Source organism: Neodiprion pinetum, chromosome 6 (genome assembly GCF_021155775.2).
Source record: "Neodiprion pinetum isolate iyNeoPine1 chromosome 6, iyNeoPine1.2, whole genome shotgun sequence".
NCBI lineage: Eukaryota > Metazoa > Arthropoda > Insecta > Hymenoptera > Diprionidae > Neodiprion > Neodiprion pinetum.
In genome coordinates, this window is record NC_060237.1 from 9,489,045 (window position 1) to 9,511,915 (window position 22,871).

Here is a 22,871-nt window from a genome sequence, read left to right on the forward strand (position 1 = left end):
GGGGCTATTCATTCGAAAATTGGGATTTTTTTATTTTCGGGAGCAGTAAAAATCAAACCTGTGGTCCAAAACATTTTAAACTCAGTGAAATATGATTTTTTCGTACACTGTACACAGTAATTAAAAATCAATAAATTCGCCGATGGTGAGGGTCTAACGTAGGTCGATTTGGTGTGGAATGCCTTATATATAAGAATTTTATTTTCTAATTGCACGGTTATGATAACCGAGGAAAGTACACGATGTCTTTTTTTCTTACTCGTCTCGATTTATCAATGAACAAATTATAACAGACGGTATAAGTATCAATTATTGTACGATCAAATTCTAGATTTGTAGGAGAAAACAATTTTGAACTAGTTGAAAAATTTATTTGCCGAAAATAGGATGATTCTTGCAGGTGCGGAAATAAAAAAAAATATTAATTTGTTAAAATAAAAAATTGTGTGACGGTTTTTTTTTTATTGACAATGATTATTCGACGTTTATAATTTTCGATACATCTTTTTATCCATACCTGAAGGGATATCCGGTGTTTCTGGGTAACTAGAGACGACGTTTCTTTGCCTTCGGTTTCGCTGATTTTTGACGGTCTTCGCTGAAACATGATTTAAATTCGTTAATACAAATCTTTAGCGTTGCGGAAAACCGTTTATTAATCACATATGCGAGCCTTTGACACTTGCTATGACGAGAGAAAAAGATAAGAGAAACATTCTTAACAATTTTTATATATTTTTTAATAATTCACTCTTTACATAACGTTTGAAAATTTAATTTCGAAGTACGTACCGAGTTACCATTGCTTTCGTTCTTTGTTTTAAAATATGATACTTTGGATGGAAATAAAAACAGATGTCAAAATTCTCCCAATTTCAATTGGGACATGTTGTCTTTATCCAGTGGTTTTTCATTTTTTCACGACATCCATACCTATTAATTTAACGGTTAATTCCTAATCAGACTCTTGATAATTGCTCGTGACCTGACTCACGATCGGCAGACCGGTCACGCGAGTCATGTTTTACTATGTACCGGTCTATACACGTGTACATTCCGCATGCACGTAGTTCATGTGTAACGTTAGCGATCTCAAAACGTGCTGGGAATTCGCTATCGCGCATCGGCCAAACGGGGAAATGACACCGTGTCGATACACTCGATCATGGTGTCTTCGCTAATTAAATTGACCCCTTTGACGTCGGTGCAAAATAAAAAAGCCGGCCGTGAAAATGAAAATTAGGTCATACTTTTTTTTACGTAGAGATAAAGTGTTTTTGTCATCCGTGTTTCGTACTGTATGCAGTACCTGTGATCGAGCGACATCGAATTAAATTTTTAACAATAACGATTTGACGTTATGCGTTTATTAATTATCCAGATTTGATTTCTCTTCGTACTTGTGAATCCAAATATCGAGTAACACGTTATGAATGACGCACGCGTTACGAACGTATGAAGATGAAATCCTTATGTCGACAAATGAAATAGTAAATCAATAATTGCAACTAATCGAATTGATCACTGTTCAAAATTGTGCGTAATTGTGACATTATCACGAAGCAACGGCGATCCTTCTTAGATGGAGGAAACATGTTTCATAATAATTGTTCAGTTTGTAAGACTGCAAAAGTGACCAAACACTGTTTAAATTCGACTATTTGCTTGTGATTCTTTTACGAATCTGCTCCATTTTATCGTTACCACTTCATTGACTCGAATTCAGGATAATCCTGGATCGCAATTGCCGAGATCGAATTGCGCGTCGTAAACACAGCGAATTAAGTTCAAAGGATGGGTAAAATTGAGAAGCGTAAATCTTTCAGGCCTCATATCGGCCGAGATATTGCACGAAGGGTTTGAACAGCGACGGTGAGCGTATAAATCTATTTAAATCGCTTGACCTTATTGCGGACGAAAATAGGTAATGGCCATTTGGTGTTCTGCAAAGAAAGCACGACGATAACGATGATGAGAGGCAAAGCCGACAAGGCAACCTGGTATGCGCTCTAAGAATACTTGTAGGCATGTTAAAACTCATCGCCGGTTCGGTTTGCTTAACGTCGAGGAGATGAAACGGGGTTCTAAAACGATCTACTGACATTTGGAAAAACCACGCAACGTTTCGATACAACACAACAATCGAAACGACTTGGAAGCCTTGCATAAATTTCGAACTTCCAGAGTCTTACTCGCGTGAAAACCTCTTCGTGTGCTCGTTTACGTACATAAAAATGTTCGTAAGAATTTGAATACGAAATGACAAACGGGTCCAATGTACCAAGCATACGTGTATACTCAATAAATACTCAATTTTGGATCCGTTGTGATGACACACCGTTAGAAGTGATACACAAAAAACTTGATGCTTACATTTTTTTTGTTTTCTGCTTTCGAGTTGTACCCGAAGAGTCGTTGTCGTGTTCTTGATTACTAAATTCTTAGTACAAGCCAGGCGTTCGGGGCGTTAAAAAGCTTTTGCGATTACTCGAACGGCGGATTCAAAAGTGCATCATCGCTGCCGCTTCGAAAGCTCCTGCACGTCACGCAGGTCTTGTGCTTTCTCAGACGGTACGATGATCGTCGAATCGGGATGTTTAAATTCCAAATTCCCTGATATTTACCGGATGTTCCGAACGAAAGTATACACTTTTCAAGAACTCATTTCAACCTAATTTTACCAACTTACTTTTATCGTGTAAAAAAGGTAGTTAAACATTAAACATCGCATGTTTTCATCGAAAGTTGAAATACTCTTATTTTTCTTTCTGTTCAATTTCGAATAAAATTAGATACCATATGTTACCGTATCAGTAAACACTGTAACTTTCAGAAACTAACGGAAGATCAGGATTGAACATTCTTTCTCAACACGAAGGTAAGAATATTAATCTGAGAGTACTAACTGTTTTTAGTATGTGTTTATATTTTTCATAAATTTTACGTTGCGCTTAACACCGATTTATCAATTCTTAAAATTCGTCCGAAAAGCATATTTTTCGTCACTTGTACATTTTTACACAAACCCCGTCACTTGTCTCACGAAAGGTAATTTTTAAAATTTCAAAGAGTTGTACACTGCTGAGGTAAAAAAGTACAAAAGTTCCCGGACACATTCCGAATTTTCTGATATTTCTCGAAAATTTCCAGGCACGTGTAAATTTCCTGACAATTCCCGGTTTTCCACATTTCTCTGATCGACATCGTGAAAATGGCAGTTACCTTGGCACGTTTCTGATCACGAAATAGATAATTGGAAAAAGATGAACAAGAAGACAGTCTCACGCTGTACGTCATTGAATTACGAATTCTGGGCACAATGTGAGCTTCCTTTGCGTGAACGCACGACTTTGTACCCTGGTAAGGACGGCGAATGTCAACATTACGCGAAGGCTAAACACGTACGATTAGCTAGTGAGCAAGGTAAGTGTACCAGTTATTGACACGTTTAGACCCAATTATTGACCCTTTATTTTCCAAAATTATAAACTGACGGCACAAATTGTCAATTTATCGATGACTAAAACCAATTGCTAGAGCGTTAGACACTAGAAATTCAATTTTTGGTAAATTTAGAACTAAGGATCTAACAGATGCAACCAAAAAAAGTCAATAACTGGTACACTTACCTGAGTGAACCATTCGTTGGAATGGAAGTTGTTAAAGAGCAGAGTTTTGCCAGGCACTCTTCATTCTAATTATTCCGATTTGTATACTGAATACTAAACTGGACTGATTTCCGATCGGTTGGAGAGAACAGCTCAGGTTTCGGTTTCGGGAGTAAAATAGTAAAGATTAGACAATAAGCCGCAGCATATTTTGAGCAATATTTCGGATACCCTTCGACCGATCGGTCTTAAAATTTCGTGGTGATTTTTCGCCATCAAGGTAAAATGTGGTGTGTGTTTTACAAATCTGAAGAAAATTCGAACCGCAGTGAATGTTTGTTGGTTTTGTTTCAATTGTTTTTCAATTGGGTTTACCAGAAAAATCGATTTACAGCATGAAAACTACGGTGTTTTACGTGTCAATTTCATCGATAAAAATTGTTGAAAGTACTTTAAGAGTTACTAGAGTCGTGTTTTCGTATTTCGAATTTACATTATTTTCGTGACGTCGTTACGAGGTATCTAAGATCTGCTTTTTGCAGCTTAGAATATTAATTCGAGGTTAGGTTAGGTACGTTAAATCACGATGTCGCAAGAATGGCGCGTAAAACAGACCATTTTAAAAACTTTCGAATCTCAAATCGGTTATACAATACTAGCCATTTTGCTTGTGTGATGTTTCAATATTATTCGATATACGTATTTTGAATTATTATTTACAAAGTACGCTATCGTTTAAAAACAATCATTTCCGTGGCAGACCCAATTGACTAATTTTTAACTTCTGTTGACGAGTTTTGCAATATTTTCTTATCGTTTAAGTATCGTTAGCAAAAGCCTTGAAAAAAAATCACGAAGTTGAAGTTAGTAACGTTATCGTAACGAAACATTCGGGAAAACATCATTGTTTTCTTAATTTTACAATTACGTTGAAGTGAGTGTTTTATTTTATTACGGTTCACTGAATTTCAAACAATTTCAAAATTGCGATATAACGGTTTTTCCTCAGCAAGAATCGTTACGATAACACTGAGAGAAATTTTTATTTCCGGTTACCGCTCAGTCCTTAACTATTTTCATTTTTTACCACAATCGAAAAATATAGTTCTAGGTAGAGAATGAAAATTAGTTTTCTAGCAGTTACCATAAAGTCTAGTATCCGTTACTATTCTTTCTCATTACGATCACCGTTGCTATATTTTCTTGCAACCGTTGCGAAAATTTTACTGAATTTTTCCAGTTACTATAACACATGAAACTTTTCTCAGTGAACGTTGCTAACTTCAATATGATAAAAAAAAACGTCTGGTGTTATGAATAAATTTCAAATACCAACCTCCAGGGTGGCTAACGGATCCACCGAAGAGAGCGGACGAGTTTGCGGCACTTCGCCTGGAAAAACGCTGTCGTGAGATACGGATAGCTGACCGGGCCCTCCTCGAAGTTTTGCGAACGCCTCGCCGACTCCGCTCCGTCGCAGGAAAACGCTGCAATAAACGTTACGGGGGTGAGTTTCACATGTTATTGTTATTGTTACTGTTATTGTTATTATTGTTACTTGGTTAAAAATTTATTTACTCGTTTTTTACTACTGTTACTAAGTTAGTTGGTGATTTACTAGTGAACGTTTAAATAACTATGAGAAAAAAATTGCGAGACAATAATTATGTGAAATTTGATAAAATTTTTCGTAAAACGATTTCGTCACGAGCAGGTATAAGGCGAACACACAGCTATTCGTTCCAACGCTGCTTGTGGACTGGTTGGCCATATATGGAAATACGAGAGCTGGATAAGGAGGCGTATTGAAGCGATAAGCTAATGCTAGAAAATACCTATTTATTGATGCATCGGTCGGTGTACGAAGAGAAATAAAAACAATGATATTATCGTTCGATATGATTTTGACGATTGAATCAGCTGATTCTTAGTTACTGGTTCGCGCGTATGTACGGGCGATTCCCTGAATAATCGATGTGAGCGGACAGGTGGAAAAATTTTGATTCCGACGTGAGTTTGACGTGTTTTCAGGTGTAATAAGATATGGATATTTCCCAAATTACAGAGTTCTAGTTCTAAAGGTTTGCGAGAAACGATTTGATTCATTTTTCTATCCAATTATTACCTTCAGATTTTTAAATGATAATATGACTAGTAGTGTTTGTTTTATTTACAAAAGTCTGAACTTTCCGAATGTGAGATTCATTTTTATATAGAATTCTAGCAACAGCTAAAAAACAGCTTGTCTGCAGAAAAATAGCTTCTTTATGGCTTTTTAATGGCAAAAAAAAAATATATATGTATATATATAATTATGTGGATAATTGCATCGAAAATGTAGAAGTATTACATTCTAAAAATGAAATTCCGAACTTTTCCGTGAAATAATTAGAATAATTTTTTTATCCGTCGAAGCCACAAAAAAGGCGTACTTTTTTCAATGGTAATCAAAATTTTGGCACACGATTTTGGCGCCTGCCTGTAAATGGCGGAATTGCTTATATGTATTTTCTCAACTACCCAGCACTTTTTTTTTTCTCAAAGAGGGTGTTCCTCAATATTTGAGATGATCCGGAAGAGACAATAGCTTTGACCGACTACTTGGGGGGAAACAAAAGAAGAAAGCGCGCAAAAATGAAGGATAGACAGCGATGAGAAATAATAAGAACGAGGAAACCTGGAGAGAAAAAAGACGTCAGTTACTTCGCCCGATTGAGGAGGCACTTCAAACTTGCAATAGGGGTATAAAATTTCGCCGAATCAACAGGCAATTTTTGCCTCTTACTTTCATCTCTCGCCCTCTCAAGACGTTCGATGGTATAATTATGGGAGTTTTTTTTTTTTTTTTTGTTAACTAGACCATTTTTTTTCTATATTTATTATAACTCTTGTTATTTTCTTTTTGTCCCATTTTACGCATTGGATTCATTTTTTCTACAATCTTATCTTTTAGAAGAAAGAAGTAACTGATTGAAAAGACTCATGTATTTTTTATTCGAAACTGCTAAGCTTTTAGGGCACGTTGTAATCTTGAAATAAGGAGCTCGAATCAGGGTGGCGATAAACCGGGAATAGTCGGGGAATTATGACGGATCATAGGGTAAGATGTAATTTTTTTATAAGTCGTTTTAAAACGAGCTATGCTAATGTAAATTCAGTCAAGCTAACTTTCGGAAATAGTATTGTTCAATTTCTAATTATTCGTGTGAAAAGAAGAAATACTATGTGTTTTGAGATCCAAATTTATAAAATCAAAGTGCACAACTTCTGGAGCTTTTGGTCGTAAGGGAATCCCGAATTTTTTGACGGAACAAGTCAGGGAATTTTATTTGAGCAAAATTGTTGCCACTCCGTCTACTTTTTAAGGGATATACTTTTTTACGTAATATTTGCATTAATTTTAAAAGGCATTGGAATAAGGATCACCCTAATGTACATTATACCACGAAAAGAGCAAAAGCGACAATTTAGCGACGAAAACTACATACAGCGAACATCACTTATGATAACGATAATACGTTACGATGTACATGAAGTTCAAAAATTAACATTACGACGCAGAGTTGGGGAAAAAAAGGGGGGGGGGGGGGGGGACAAGCTTGAAAAACAATCAACGTACGTACGAAATAGAAAATCTTAGACAAAAGCAAATAGGATATTTTTCTTCACATTGTGATAGATATTTACGTTTCGTTCCGCTCGTAACGGTTCAAAGATACTACGGCGGCTCTGTATTTTCTTGGCCAGTAGTCGTTGGATTCGGCGGTAGTACTAAAAGAAACACATGCGTGCCAAACTCGTTTGTTAGTTCGTTATCCAATTATCGTTTTACCTAGATAAGAGAATATTATCTGGACTGTAGAGTGATTCTCATGAGAAAGAGGAAAAATATAACGAAAGAAACATAGGTGGTTAAGAAATTATTGTTGTTTGAATGACAACGTTCAATCGTCTGAAGCTAAGCAAGAGTGTTTTTTGAGAACTGAAATATTTACATCACGGGAGATAATTTAGCTGCAATTGACAATTTGTATTCGAAACTATTGAAATTAAGAAATGTAATAAGTAGAAGAAATTTTTCTTTTCAAGTTGGTGAGATTAAACAAAAAAAAAAGGGACGATTCGTGATGTTTTCTTCTTTTTATTAATAACTTGTCGGCATTTGAAAAAAAATATTAATTAATCGTGATTCGTTGAATGCGTACTAATTTACTTTTATGTGCGTGGCTCAAAGAATAAAAAAAAAAATAACTCATTTTACGCGAAGAAATTTCACGTTACTCCTACAAAGGAATAAATAACTTCGTCTGATCGATCGGAGGCTTATCAATTTTTTTCTTTTCTTTTTAAACCATTGTCAGACATAATTTCATATAAAATCAATAAAACTTATCAACCTTCAAACGACCGGGAAATATCAATTAAAATCGAACTTTCATTAGACGTAAAAATTATAAATAAATACAATGAATTTCTTATGTGGAGTCGCCCCCGTTGAAAGATTAAAATTTCAAGAAACTATTTACCGCGTCGTGAAAGTAATGAGCGATAATTTAGTTTTATTTTTCACTACAAAAAAAAAAAAAAAAATAACTTCAGGATAGATTTTTTTTTTTGCATGCTTCCTTGTATATTTCGTTAATATGCAAATAACGTGTTACGGATGTGAGAATAAAAAAAACTTGAAAACGTAAAAAAATTGGAGAAGATGAAGAAAAAAATGAAAACGGGAAAACTTTTCGAAAGTCTACGAAACCTTTCTCTGTCGCAAGGGTCCGTTAGAAGTTCGCTGGCGCTTCGACTGCGGGATTCTTCAGGGCGTCCAGCCGGGTGTCTCAAAGTAACTTCTTCGCGATCACGAGAAGAGAGGACGTGATCGTTGCCATCGGCGTTGCTGCATGAAGTTGCATTGAGATCGGCGGCGCCTCGGCTTTTTCGCCTGAAGATTTTTCGCAGTCCTCGTAACGGGTGAAAACGTCTTTTCTTTGGCTCTAAAACATTCGGGATAAAAATATGACAAACAGATTACTTTTTACATGTTAATATTGCAAACAGTTTTTACGCTTACATTATCTTATACAATAAATGAACTCGGCGGTTTTTTCAGAGTTGGAGAAATCGTTAAGATAATTGAGTTAATACTGCCAATTTTTTTTTTTTTTTCTCAATCAAATTTATAGCGTATCTCAGAAGAATAACGATTCGATTGTTATAATTTATAACGGGTTTAACATAAATTGACGAATTTGCAAGTCATTATTTTGGTTTTGTGGGTATAACGATTATGATATTTGGGTCCACGTATCGCATGAAAATTTTGCGATATTTGTGATGTTGTTGAAAGGAAAACGCTGTGAAATGACGGACTGAAAAATTGCGTAAATTTAATAAAAACATTGTTCTCTGAGCTTTAGAGAAATTTGAAAAGCACGAATATCCAAGTAAGAGAGTATAAATTGGTAACGGTTTTAGAGGATCACTTTATTTCACAATTTTCTTATCGCCGAAATCACATCGATTTCCTTGCTTTTTTCCGTTGCTTGCCCATTTTTAATTGAAAATATGCAGTCGGTAGGTACTGAAACTTCTCGATTATCAGTTGAGGAACTTGCATCGCATTTCTCAAACAATAATTGTTTGACTTATTTTTCTTTAGCCGAAGAAATTTTTCGATCGGACTGTACGAGTGACACATCCTTATAAATTGACCTCTTGACACGCTGCATTTATCAGTGAATAAATTGACCCAAGTTAGGAGACTGACCGTGAAACGAATTTTCTAAGCCTGTTGTCGTCATTGTACAAAAAAAAAAAGTCTCACCCAGATAAATTATTTCCACGAAAATTGACCGAATACCTTTAATAATACGCAGGACATGTTACTATCGGCGACTGAATCGTGATCCAGCGTATTTTCTACGACTTACTTTGTCTCTTCGTCAAATAAAGTAGATAATTAGATCCCTGGCTCTCGAGGGCTGAGAATGATAAGAAAATCGACTGTACATTCAGGCAAAGGGTCGAAATTGATTTTCGAATAAATGCGATCAAGTTAATATTATCGCAGCTCTTAGATCCGATCGAGTGTCTTGTATTAATTAATTAACTGATCCATTCTAGCGTTGCGAAATTTCTGCAAATGTAACATGCGCGGCTAATGTAGCCATTTAACGGTCAGATTTCATTGAAAAGAGATTAGACCTTCGATGTAAATATTTATAAACCCGCTGACAGAAATTAATCGATAAGAAAAATTAACGTTTGTACGATCTGCGCTTTATACGACGATGCGTCACTTGAATACATGTTTGGGTGGATTTTTTTTCCAGTAGAATTAAATACGAACATCGGTTCGTTTCCACCAGATAATATCGACAAGTGATATTTATACGCAGACGCAGGCATCGTTTATTGTGCTAATTTTTCATTACATTCATTATAATTTCTTTGTTTATTTTTATGGCCTAGTCTGCCTATCCATTAGATCAGAATTAACGCGATCGATTATCGGAGATCGAAACACGATAGAACATTTTTCGAGTCCGATCCGCTGCAGCTGACGAATCGACAATGAGTCACTTAACATTCGTGTGTGCAAATCTATACAAGCATCTGCCTAATGAAAATTTCATGATAAATTTGTACAACTGAAGAAAAATGAGCTAATCCTTGATCACGTTAAACCAAATAAGATAATGAACGGTGTAAAAAAAAGGCCACAATTCACCACACGCAAAGAATGAAAATTGTTTTATAGGTATGTTGTTGGCAGTTATTATTATTATTATTATCATTGGTGGACATTTTTTCTCAAATGTCGCGTGCGAATCGCGAAGTTTACGAAGATTTCCGGCCAATCAGAGGGAATCAAACACGTGGTGCTAAATTGTAATGACGTCAGACTCTCAGTGGCCAATAGAAGTTGTTGTTTTGCAAATTCGACGAGATGTTTTGAACTGAGGAATGTTTTACGGGTACGTCATTGTCAGAAAAATAAATTAATGAAGAAACGAGTGAATAAATAAAAAATAAAATAAATATATACATATATATATATATTCAACGGTTAAAATACTGTGGAAAAGTAAAGAAACATGGAGTAAAATTGAATGAAACAAAGAGAAATAAAAACGTTGCGTTTTACGCGGAAAACTTGTAGTTGTTAAATTCTCTCGCATGGCAGCATTTTCATTCGGGTTCGTCAAGTTGCGGATAACGAGTTTTGGTTATGTTTAGTTATGATTTAGATATGCGCATACATTTATGGAATTATCACGAATAAAGTAAAAATTTACCCGAGATATTCGAAAGCCAGAGGAGAAGTTGTTGATCCATAATCCGAATTGAACGATTTACGAGATACTAAAATTATAAGGAAATGAAGAACAACGCGCAATTTATGGAATACGAACTCGCGTCGAATGAAGAAAAATCTTTTGTTTCATGATATTGGAGAACAGCGGGGTCGAAAGGATCGAAAAGAGAGATTAGCAATTAGAATTTTTACCTAGATAATCATCCGATTCGTTGAACGAATGACATCGGGACAGGTTATACTTCCGTCGCATTTGCAGTTGAAACGATAGGCACTCGAAACGAATAACTTGACTGAATGGTAAAAAACATTCGCCGCTGATACCAGTTCGTTTCAGTTGATAAGATTAGAATTTTCCAATCGTTATACATTACATTATATTATATACACATTACATATACGTACATATGTATTTACATGCGGAACCGTCGTTCGATTTCCGCAGCGTCGAGCTTGTATCGCGTAGCAAATGTTCGACAGGAAATCAGCTTACATAAAGCGTGAAATGTACGTTCATAGAAATACAACATATTTCCTTATATATTTCCACATATGAGAAGGAAGATCGTGCGTGTTATTGATTTTAAACTAGATATTACGTTACACGGCTGAAGATCCGTATGAATTATGGTTATATTACTCGTGTCTTATCGTCGGAAAAGCATATCAACACATTTTATGCATGCTATCATATACATAAATCCCGTCTATAATCTGCAGTTGCTGTGTACAAATTTATTATCTTTATGTTTTTTCTCTCGCATCGTTATTAAACCTTTGTCACCAGCCGCGGATGATCAGATATTGATATTTATTGTGAATATAAAGTATATTTAAGAAAAGATGATAATAATATATCATTAATAATTGAGTAATTCAATGAATAAATCAAAGTTCAGCACGTAATAAACTATATATAAATGCTTTGTAGATATAAGCGCCTATATTGATAATTCGTATTGTAGGAATTTGTATGATCAATAAATATCTTTATATATAAGCGATGAACACATTTTCCCAATTTATTTTAATCCTACCGCAAAACAAACTCTATACTTTCGTTTCAAGATAGATTTCAAGTTTTCCGTTGATGACGTACTTGAGAAATTGTGTATGCAATTCTGCAAATTGAAATATCACGAAATCTGTGATCAAAGCTGATATTGGCGAAATATTTCGTTTCAAGCATCTGAAACGTTGCCGAAAATTTGTTGCTCGATGAAGATTAAACTGCTGATTGTGCGATAGAGGAATAATAATAATACAGAGTAAAAAAAACTACATTAAAATGATCAATAGAATTATCGAACAAGCGCTTCAACCCAATTGGCAGTACACGATACGATAATATCGAAGTGCAATGTTTGCAAGATTGCGAAAACTCTTCTACACCTACTCGAGTCGTCTGCACAGTTTCTATGGAGGAGGATGAATTTATTTTGCGATTCAGTTCAGTGATCATTATCGTTTTAAACGAAGTCCTAACAGCCGGATAAAGTCAGATCTAACAAATAATTGCAAAGCGAGATCGCAAACGGATATCAGGGCAAAATTAATCTATCCGTGACGTTAGCTGCAACGGACAGTTATGGATCTATTGTCTTGTTAGAAAGACTGTGCCGATTATTCGTGTCAGCAATTCGCTTCGTTATAATTTTCGCTGGTTTTCTTTTTTATTTGACCGACGATTATTCGACTTCCGTTATTTCCTTCCAGTTATCTTGACAAAGAGTCGATACTTTTTTTGAATTTAATTAATTTTATTACGATACGGTTTTACGGATCGAGTATTCGTCAAATTGCTATATTCGCAAGCTACGAAGGTCTGTTTAAAAATATAAAAGTATAGAAAATATTGGAATTGTAAACAAAAGCTTAAATATCCGTTTGGAAGCGATTTATTTCAAATCGCTTCGAAATTGTTGAAAATTTAGTAAATTCGTTCGATTTCACTATACGATGGTTAATTTCTGAAAGAATTTCCTTACACAATAACGACATTTGTCATTCGATAGCTAAAATTGTTTTACACGCGGAAATGAATGACTACGATTGAGAATTGAATAATTTTTCGGTATCAGAAATCGTGCCACGCGTTTTTTTTTTTTCCTTGCAAATTTAATACATTCAAAGAGAGTTGGAAGTAGTTAATATTTTTCGTTTAAACACACTTTCAGCAGTTTTTCAACGACGAATCTGTACTTTAAACTTTGAGTTCAACAGCCGTGCAGTAACTGACCGTCCGCACATAGCCTGCCAGGGTGATAGAGCGAAACGGTGGAAAAACGAGATCGGAAACGTAAGAATTAAGACCAGAGAGAAAAGAGAAAAAAAAAAGAAAAAAAATTGCATAAACCAGATAATCTAATGTCAAGTCATACACAGGCATACATGCATACAGGTATATAATAAGTATACCTTGTACAAAAACAAAAGTGGATATGCGAGTTGCTCGTGGCGTCACAATTCCCGGTCTCATAATATACGTTTCACTTTATATGGGAGGCAACAAACCTGTTGCATATAACACACATGTAATATCCACATACATGTATGTACGTATGTATACAGACCTTGGGCACAAGTCACAAGTTACAACCTGCGAGCTACGGGTATATTTTTTACGTCTTTTTTCTTTGCTCATTTGCTTGATTTTTTTTTTATTTTTTTTTTTTTTGCACTATTTCTCAACGTTTCAACCTTTTTATTCGTCGCGTTTTACGCGTGAACATATTCGCGATGCATACGTGTGTAAAACAAGAGTAATACGGTGGTTTCCTTCGCTTGGTTTATATTACTTATACGTATATGGCGAGGAGTTAGCAACAGGCAACTTGCTGCAACGATAATCTCTTCTCCGCTTGGTAGCTATATCAACCTCTCAACGTCTCTCTCTCTCCCTCTCTCTCTCTAGTCTCTCTCTGTGTCCGATGTTGGCTCATGACTCCAGAAATACCGAACCGATTTTGATTCTTTTTTTTCCTACAGAAAGTTACAACGTCTGGCCCAAAGCCTTAGTCTGCATTTCGTTACAACCATATCGATAGTTTTAAAGATATAACGATATTTGTAAGCGAAATCGGAAGGGGGGATCGGATACTTTGATGCGAACATTGACTATTGTCTCAGAGATAGAGGAAATTCATGTTTAGGGGTTTTTGAGCTCTCGATGAGCTCTAAAAGAAAAAAAATCCACGAGAGTATATCGCTGTATCGGATAGTTTTGACACAACGAAGCGTTTGAAAATATTCGCGCTGCTGCTAGTTAATAGGTATATATAAATGTGTCGTACGCAACTTAACGATGGTATGTGTAGGAAGGCGTTGACGAGGGTACATAATTATCTAGCCCCTGAGTCTATCACACGAAAATAAACGAGCCGCTAATTGAATGAATTACTTAGTTGTTTCATTCGTCGAGGATCGTTTCTATGCTCATTCGCTTTGTCAACAATAAGCTGCGTAACTTGGAATCACACTTTGCGGTAATCAGCTTTGTTTATTGCAAGAATAGAGGATTGCGAATCGGGGAATTCCATACCGACTCGACTGACTCGCAAAATTATAATAAATCACATCGTGTTTGAGTCGTTTTTTCCTTTTTACTACGTGCAGGTTATATTTCTGAAACATGTAATTATGCTTCGGTAGTTTATTTTATGGTTTCCTTAACAATGAGGGGGGAAAAAAACGGCGCAGTTTGGAATTTTTTCATACTGAAGAATGACTGCTGTGAACCTTTTTTAAATAGAATTAAATGTTTTTTTTATTGAAAATTTTGTCGGTTACCAATCAACGAAGTCATGTCACGAATCCTACAATTTTCAAAATATGGATGAAGAATTGTTTGTGAATTGTATTTCCAAGAGATAGCTGCATAGTAAGTGGCTTATTCTATTTCAGAGTTCGGCTTTCTTTTTCGAGATAAAGAAACCATGTTTTACAATTAGTATGTACACACCATACGAGTTAAATAAAATATACGTAATCATCGTAAAAAATTTGGTTCTTATTTTCTGTACAACATTCTGTTATATGTACTGCATTAATTATCGTCATAGATCACAACTTGTGTAGAAAATGTATCGATTATGATTTCTTTGCACTTCCTTATTTCGATTGAATTTTAACGAGGTAATTAAAGCTTCGGTAAAAAATCCTTCCCTTTGCTGCTCTACTTTTAACCATTTTTCGGCATCGCGGATCAATTAGTCTGTAAAATTTTTCGCTACCTATATCGTCGAACGGATCAAGTATACGTCAGCACGTTACACAAGCCGACGGTAAACCGTGAACCAGGGCGACGTCGACTCGACGTGACTCACTTACGGCTGGAAGCCATTCAAGGTTGCAACCTCACCTCCATCGGGTAGAAACGATTTATTGTTAAATATTTCCCGCCGTTTAGAGTCCGCATCCATCGTGTCTGTGTTTTTTTTTTTCACCGCCACATCGCGTAATTTCGTGAAATGGTCAAATTTCATACGCGTACAGTAATGCGATATTTATAAGTTACCGCTTTCGTTATACCGGTTTCTCTTGTCTCGATTTCGCTTAAACGTGATAAGCGTGACTTTGGTTTTTGTTTTTCAATATTTGTGTAATTCTTCAATTTTTATCAACGTCTAAAAATTAAGCCTGCGATGGCTTAAAAACTGTTCCATTTTAAAAGCGTGATGAATCCAATTTTCGGCTATTTCAATTTTTTCTTCTGACAATAACAAAAATAAGCGAACTTATAATCACACCGGAAATGAAAAGTTCAGCTTTCACTAAGTCGTAACATTTTAAGATTCAAGGGAGTGTGTGATCAATTTTTGTCCGATATTTGAAGAACGAATAAATGGATTTGGATTTATGGGTCCAGTAGTTTCAGAGTTAGTTGACTAACAATATAAAGAAAAAAAAAAAAAAAAAAAAAATTATGACATCTTTAGAGTAGATCAACGAACTTTGATGATTTTACTCTCAATCGAACTTTATTTAGTTTAGAACTGATAAAATCTTGTCGATTACGTAATTTTTGAATTACTTGAATAAAAAAATTTCAGTTGTTAATGTTTTATGGAGTGGAAGCGTATTCCAGCAGGAAGTTCTTAGGCCGTCCCCATCAACACCGGTCAAAATAACTTCCTGCTTGTTTTATGTAGCTCATCTCCTACATTAACTTTACGTGAGATTGAAAAAAAAATAAAAAAAAATAAACTTGACAATCCAATCACAGCTTAAATCTTTTTCGCAAAATCCTTGTATATGTATAATAAAAATCTACTATATACAGAAGAACAAACATTCAAATGCATCTCAGGTATTTATTGGGGACCTAATTGAAACTGATTAAAGCAATGATTGACATTGGATTTTCTATTGTTTGAATTGAATGTTTCTGTTCGTTTGATGTAATTAATTCCGATGGTTAAATTCACTTCTTCATTTTTTTCAAAGTACGACGAACTCCTGGTTAACCTGTTTAATTTCAGAATAACCTCATCAGATATCTTGGTTTCAATTGATTCGACGAATGAACGAAATTGAATTTTTCGGCATACGCCTTATGTCATATGCATATATCCGTTATATGGATATCTTATGCATCAGCAGCCTACGTCGCAATCAAAAGTCTAGACTTTTGCTGTAGGCGCTAGACGAAACGCCTCGGGGAATTGCGTTGAGCGGCTGAGAATCGTGAGGTAGGAAAAAAAGGAGATAAAAATAGGAGTTAGGAAAAAATGATATTGAAAAACCAGTTATATTTATATTATCATACGTAAGTAGATTTAACGTCTGCGGGCGTATATATAAATGAATTTTTACGTATGTGTTATTAGTCACGTTTTGATACTTGAGCTTTGGATATTCGTTTGCAAATGATTCTGCGAAATAATTTAAACTTTTCATGAATAAAATTTATTTCGAACGATGCAAAAATAGCCAAAGCCAAAGAATAGATTCTCGTTTCTTTTTTTCTAAGGTTTCTTTTTGCGAAATGCATTTTTTTTCTACAATATTTAACGTTGTTTACTAAAAACAAATATCTGCAGCTGAGAACATTATCACATGGAATATTTTCACTGTTCACATGCTCTGTTTTTGTAACGTTGCGTGCTTTAAAAAAAAAAAAAAAAAAAACCGGGTAATTTTTTTCCATTCGATTTTTACGAAAAATGTTCACTTGTCAATTTTTAAAATTAATGGAATTTTTGTCTATAAGAGCTTGAAGTTCCTTTCACAGAACTGGTCTCTGTTAATAATTGGAAAGAAATCTATTCATTGCTTTGGGAATGTACATAAAGAGAAAAAAAAAGAAAAAAAAATTGCAACGTGCTCGAAACTAAATGTTATCGATTTAAGTTAGATTCAAGTAATTCCACGCCGACGCGGCGACGTACAGTTGTAACTGCAGTGCGAAAAGACGAAGAGAGGAATATTACGCCTGCAGATGAACTTCAGTAAAGTGTTAAGTAAAGTCTGATGGAAAAAGTGTGTGTGATGCTTCTAGGATATATATCTTAAAATGTCGTAAACTTGTTTGATGCGGAATGCACGTTGATGTGCTTTTACACCGATAAAGTAAAATTCTGTCACCATATGACTCTACAGATGCAAAAAAAAAAAAAAGATTGAATTTACCAAACATGGATGTAAAATATGGCGAAAGAAATGTTGAGTCAATTCAAATAAACGTAATTTTACTCGATAACACAAATTATTTTTATGATCACTTTGTCATTGGAATCAAGTGACATTTCTTTGAAGCGAGAATAAAATTCTTTCGCCACATTTTCTTCATATATTTTATAAATTCAAACAATCTTTGTTCTCATTAGTAGAGAACCCGATAACTCGAAATTTGCGGAACCGTCCGCTCCATTGCGCGGTTGTTTCCAGACTGAGAAATTTGGCTAGCTGATTTTCGTCGTCGACGATCACTGTAGATCGATGACGTCAAGAGAAAAAAAAAATTTTGGGTGACGTCACTTTCTGAACATCCGAACATCCGAGCATCCAAACTTTGGTTTCGATCTTTAATACCATGCATGATGTATGATGTATGATGCATGATACTGTATTCACGATCAAGAATGTATGACGAAATTTCATACGCGTTGTGATATCCGTTTCATATTATTTCCACGAAAATTTTCTCCTTGCTGAAGGGTTTTCTTTTTTTGTTAAACCGACAACGTTACAGTGATTGGAATAAATCAGTGAACTATGAATTTGCGCATGATAAAAAAAAAAATGGTTCGTTCTTGCAATTCAGTTAAATTATATACTCTGACCAAGATAAACTATCCTGGTGAAATTTTCTTCTATCCTATCGTAAAAATTTCCTTACCATTAATTGTGACGAGTTTAATTTTTGTAAAATTTAACAATTGGAATTATCTAATTTCTGATCATTAGCCCGCATATCGTGAGAACATTTTCTTTCTATCGATAAAAACAAATTTTTCACCGAAATCCAGATTTTACATTTTGCACGAAATAAAAGAAACAACCGAGTTCCGTATTTTTTCTTCCACATTCTGATGGCGAATAGACCGCAGGTAGGTCGAGAGATTCCGGTTGTCTATGAAATGGCGTAGGTGGTCGTTCTCGTTGGGTAAATTGAAAGGGGGACCACACACGACGACGAGATGTGATATTTTATTATCTCGTGTGTAGCGTGGCGGGGATAATTTATACCGTTGGAAAACCAAGGCCTTATATATATATCCCGTATGCATGTACTGTAAAAACGCATTAAAGGCTCGAGGTCAAAGGCTAGAAGCTCATTGTCAGTACTGGGTATATATACGTAAGAATTACTGCGTTAACCCTTATATTAGAGTCACGCGTTATTGTGTTGAGTCAATTTTTATAACAAGATGGTATTCTGTGGTTTTTGGTCGCTCGTTACGAATCTGACAGCATATTTCAAAAATTCAAGACGACGGATCCAATATGGCCGACGAAAATTTCAAATTTAATCGAATACGGTCAAATAAACTATATGCAGGTTTTTTTTTCAATCAATTTGTTTCTAAAAATGACAATTTACATTATATCATAACAATTACTCCCGAGTATTGACAAACTATTAGTATACTATCAGAAATAGCAAAAAATCGCAGAGAAGTACGATGCGGTGGATAATATGCATTGTGTAATACTGGAATTGAAACCGTGCAACGACGATTCACTCGAATCAGACATCCGCGTACACTAATTGCGTAATATCACGTACTTTCCCCCCTCGATCTTCTAATTAGACACAATCGGACCGTCAGATTTCAATTCGTCATACACGGCTCGAAGAACGCGGTGGAATCTGAATAGATTAACGTCCTTGAACTCAATTTTTTCATTTCAGCGTTGTAAATATAGAGAGAGAGAGAGAGAGAAGGAGAGAGAAATGAGAAATAAACGAATTGATATATTTTCATGATAATTAGCTTTGATTTTTATCGATTCTCCGTTGAATTGAACATACTGTTAAATCATGTATTCATCTATATATATACATATATATGATGGAAGAATTTTTTTGTTACTCCAAATACACGTGGTTTCACTCGAAAAGACAAATTGTTGTATTGGCCAAATTTTTTTATTGATACAAACGACATTTCCTCGAATAAAAAATAAAAATAGATCCTGCTCCGTGATTGATAAAGTTGAGAAATTATTTTCCCGCATTGCGTGTAATTTTCGTGATTTTTCTTCAATACCTTGATCAGTTTGCAATGACTGTAAAGTTACTCGTCTTGATGAATATTTGAATAAAACGGCACGGCGCGGTGACGTGTTGACTTTAGCCTATATGTATAACCGATTCTGGTATGCAGCGATATAACGCACGAAGTTTAGAGAGCAAATAGCTGTCGTAGGTATAGTACGGCACATATACATAAATTTGTATTATGTATGCATACATAACGGGAATGCGGGGTGATATAATAACTATAAAAAGAGGCGTTCATGCATGCCAGGATACATACATACATGCACATATATATATATATACCCATATGTGAACACGCTAATCATTAACGTACAAGATCCTATATTGCTAATTATTCTTAAACCTTGTAGCCGCTAAATGAGAATTATTTTCTGATCCGTCCGACAAGCGTCGGGATAACGCTAATTAGGGAAAAATCGGTTGGCCCTTGTACCTAACTAGTAACGTGATTATTCTCGTTTTCATACATTATCTTTGCTTGGTATATTTTTTTTTCTAAGCAAATAATGAAAAAAAAAAAAAAAGAAAGTCGTAGTTAAGTTTACTAATTAGTTTTGCGAGCTAAATATTTGGTGTTGAAAAGAAGAGAAAAATAAGAAATCGACATGGTCATTTGACTGAATGTATGAGTCAATTCTCCCAAATTTTAATAAAGGTCAACCAAGGTCCTCGCGAATTTATACGAATACATGTTAAACCTTGTTTTTAGACATTTCTTGTGAAAATACTATTCGTCAATATTTTATTTGGTTTATTATATATACGTATATGTAAATTATATATTAGACTGTGCCAAAAAATCAAGCTGTCGAATTTGAAGCTGCTCATTCAATACGTTATAAAAAACACAAAATAAAAACGTTTTCCAAAGTTTCATCGAAATTTGTTGATATTTAGGGATCGCAAAACTTAAAGATGTGTGTTTTTTTTAAATGATTTATGCCATTTTCAACGTGACATTTGTTGACCCGCTTCACCACATTATTATTAGAATTTGTTGTTAAAACTTAGTGAAATACATAATATTCAATAGTTCGAAGCTGTTAAAGTGATATGCATTTAGTATTAAGATGGTTGAATGCAATTTCGAAAGAGGAAATTTTCATTTATTCAAAAACACGTTACGTTTTTTTGTTATTTAACCGTATCCTAAGACAAGTTTTAGTTTCAGAAGAATGTGCACTACACGGAAGAACAGTAATTGACTATTGTTAACCGAGTTCAGTATTGGATGCGAAACCAACGTTTTGTGCCAAAAGCTAACAATTGCGTATTCGATATGAAACCTTGTCATTAAGGGGTTTTTTGGGTCACTGATTACGGATCTGGATTTGAAATTTCAAAATGGATTATAAAACAATACGAGTGCATTTTCCGCAGTTCAGACACTATATGGTATATACAATACGATAAGAAAAAAAGAACATTAATTAAATTCGAAACGGTCAAGGCTAGACAATGGTCGAAGTTCCATAAAATGTCCAACTAACTCGTTATTATTAAAGACTTGTGAAAGGTGCACGTTTTGTTTTCTACGGCTTGTGAAGAGGGGAGAAAAAAAATGAAGCAAACAGGCATGTACAAAGCAAAGAAAACACTGGCTAATAATGCAGGGACTCATTTGACTAATTTATTGACTAACCTTTGGGTTGAGCATCCAGGCTTGGTTGAACCGAAAATTCCAGCTGGTTGGCTGGTTCCTGAGGGGGTGGCGATGCCTCTCGCACGCAACCCATCAGACTGAGAGCTCCCCCTCCGCCTCCACCTCCTCCCCCGCCGCCGGAGGCTGACATCCTCAACGTCTGTAACAATATTGCAGGAATTCGAGATATCAATTCGTTAACAAGTCGATGCGACAAAGATCACGACACCTTTTTTATCGGCGTGATGAATTATTCAGGGTTCGGCTTTCGGATCTACCTGACTTATGGGATGCACAGTCAGGTGTGGAAAGTATTGCAAGAATAAGTAAATAAATAAACGCGACGGAACAAAGTTTTAATCAGCGTCGTTTGAGTTAAACTAGCTTTATTCGAGTGCAAAAAAAAAAAATTAAGGAGAAAATGTTACACAACTTAAATGCAACTATAAACACTTCGTTATTTTAGCCACATCGTGGATACCCTGATTATTCTACTACTTTTTCACTGGAAAATTCATACCGCTTGTCTGATACTGATTAGCAATAGCTGTTTTTATTCGTAAATGAAATTTTTACATCGTTGAATCACAGGTTCAATGTCGGTAAATTATTATGTATAACGATTTTATACGCCGTAGTTTTTTTGGAAACTGACGAAGCCAGTTAACATGAGACATTTTCTAATAGAATTAGACGAAACATACCAATTTTTCGGTGAAAAGTAGTGCAGTCATCCAATTTTTCTGACGTTGTTAATGAAAAGGTGTCTATAATTGAAATTTAATGTTGAAACATTTTCATCTTTGTTATACGTATGTATATACATAAAACTGCAGCCGTTAATACGTGTGAGCATGGAAGCGTGTAACCCGTGTATATGTGAGTATTCGTACCGCGAGAGCAACGAGGTAAAAACGAGCGTACAAAAGTAGAGGAGTCCAAGCGCGAGAATGTTGGAGTAAGCACGACATTCGGTGCCAATAAACTAATATATCGTTATATCACATAATCCATCTTATTATTCCAACAACCCTTCAAGCTCGTACATAATAATCCTGATCGCAGAGACTTTCTCTCATCATTTTATCACTAACAGCGAGTAATCACAGTATAAAGAGCCCTCCAGTAAAAAACAAAATTTAATTTCAATACGTCATCGTTGAGCTAAAGAAATTATTTATCGAATATAACAAGTCGAATAGGTATATTTTTTTCTATGTAACAATGTTGGAGCTTCGTTTGGACATTTTGTAAAAACTCTGGCTTCTTTCCTATCCTTTCATGTAAGACTTGGGATTCTTAAGCGTGTCAATTCAGTCTGCCGGATAAAGTGTACGAGAAAAAATTAACGCACGACTTGTTCAAAGGAAATGTGAAAAACGAATGCCTGACTTTTGTACTCCATTTGTTTGGAGAAGATATTTCCTTCTCTGTAACATTCATCGTAAACTCTTAGATCCTGCAGGAAACTCTTAGTCATCAATTATTGTCGTGAACATTATGCAGTGATTTCTTTCCCTCATTCATATCAGTTTTCCCTACCGAAAGATAAAAAATTTTATTGACACGAAGCTAAAA

At 35.1% G+C, this 22,871-nt stretch overlaps 1 protein-coding gene across 1 annotated transcript in view; it reads right to left on the minus strand.

Annotated features, from left to right (window-relative positions):
- The window catches only part of LOC124222035 (serine-rich adhesin for platelets-like), an 88,260-nt gene that overhangs the window by 29,842 nt on the left and 35,547 nt on the right, over positions 1 to 22,871 (minus strand). The window contains exons 3-7 of the mRNA XM_046632606.2: positions 21,294 to 21,453; positions 8,365 to 8,599; positions 7,296 to 7,379; positions 4,945 to 5,095; positions 518 to 598 (exon numbers count right to left, since the gene is read on the minus strand). Of these exons, the coding sequence (XP_046488562.1) occupies positions 518 to 598; positions 4,945 to 5,095; positions 7,296 to 7,379; positions 8,365 to 8,599; positions 21,294 to 21,444 (702 nt within the window). The 5' untranslated portion in view covers positions 21,445 to 21,453. The remainder of the gene's footprint in view (positions 1 to 517; positions 599 to 4,944; positions 5,096 to 7,295; positions 7,380 to 8,364; positions 8,600 to 21,293; positions 21,454 to 22,871) is intronic.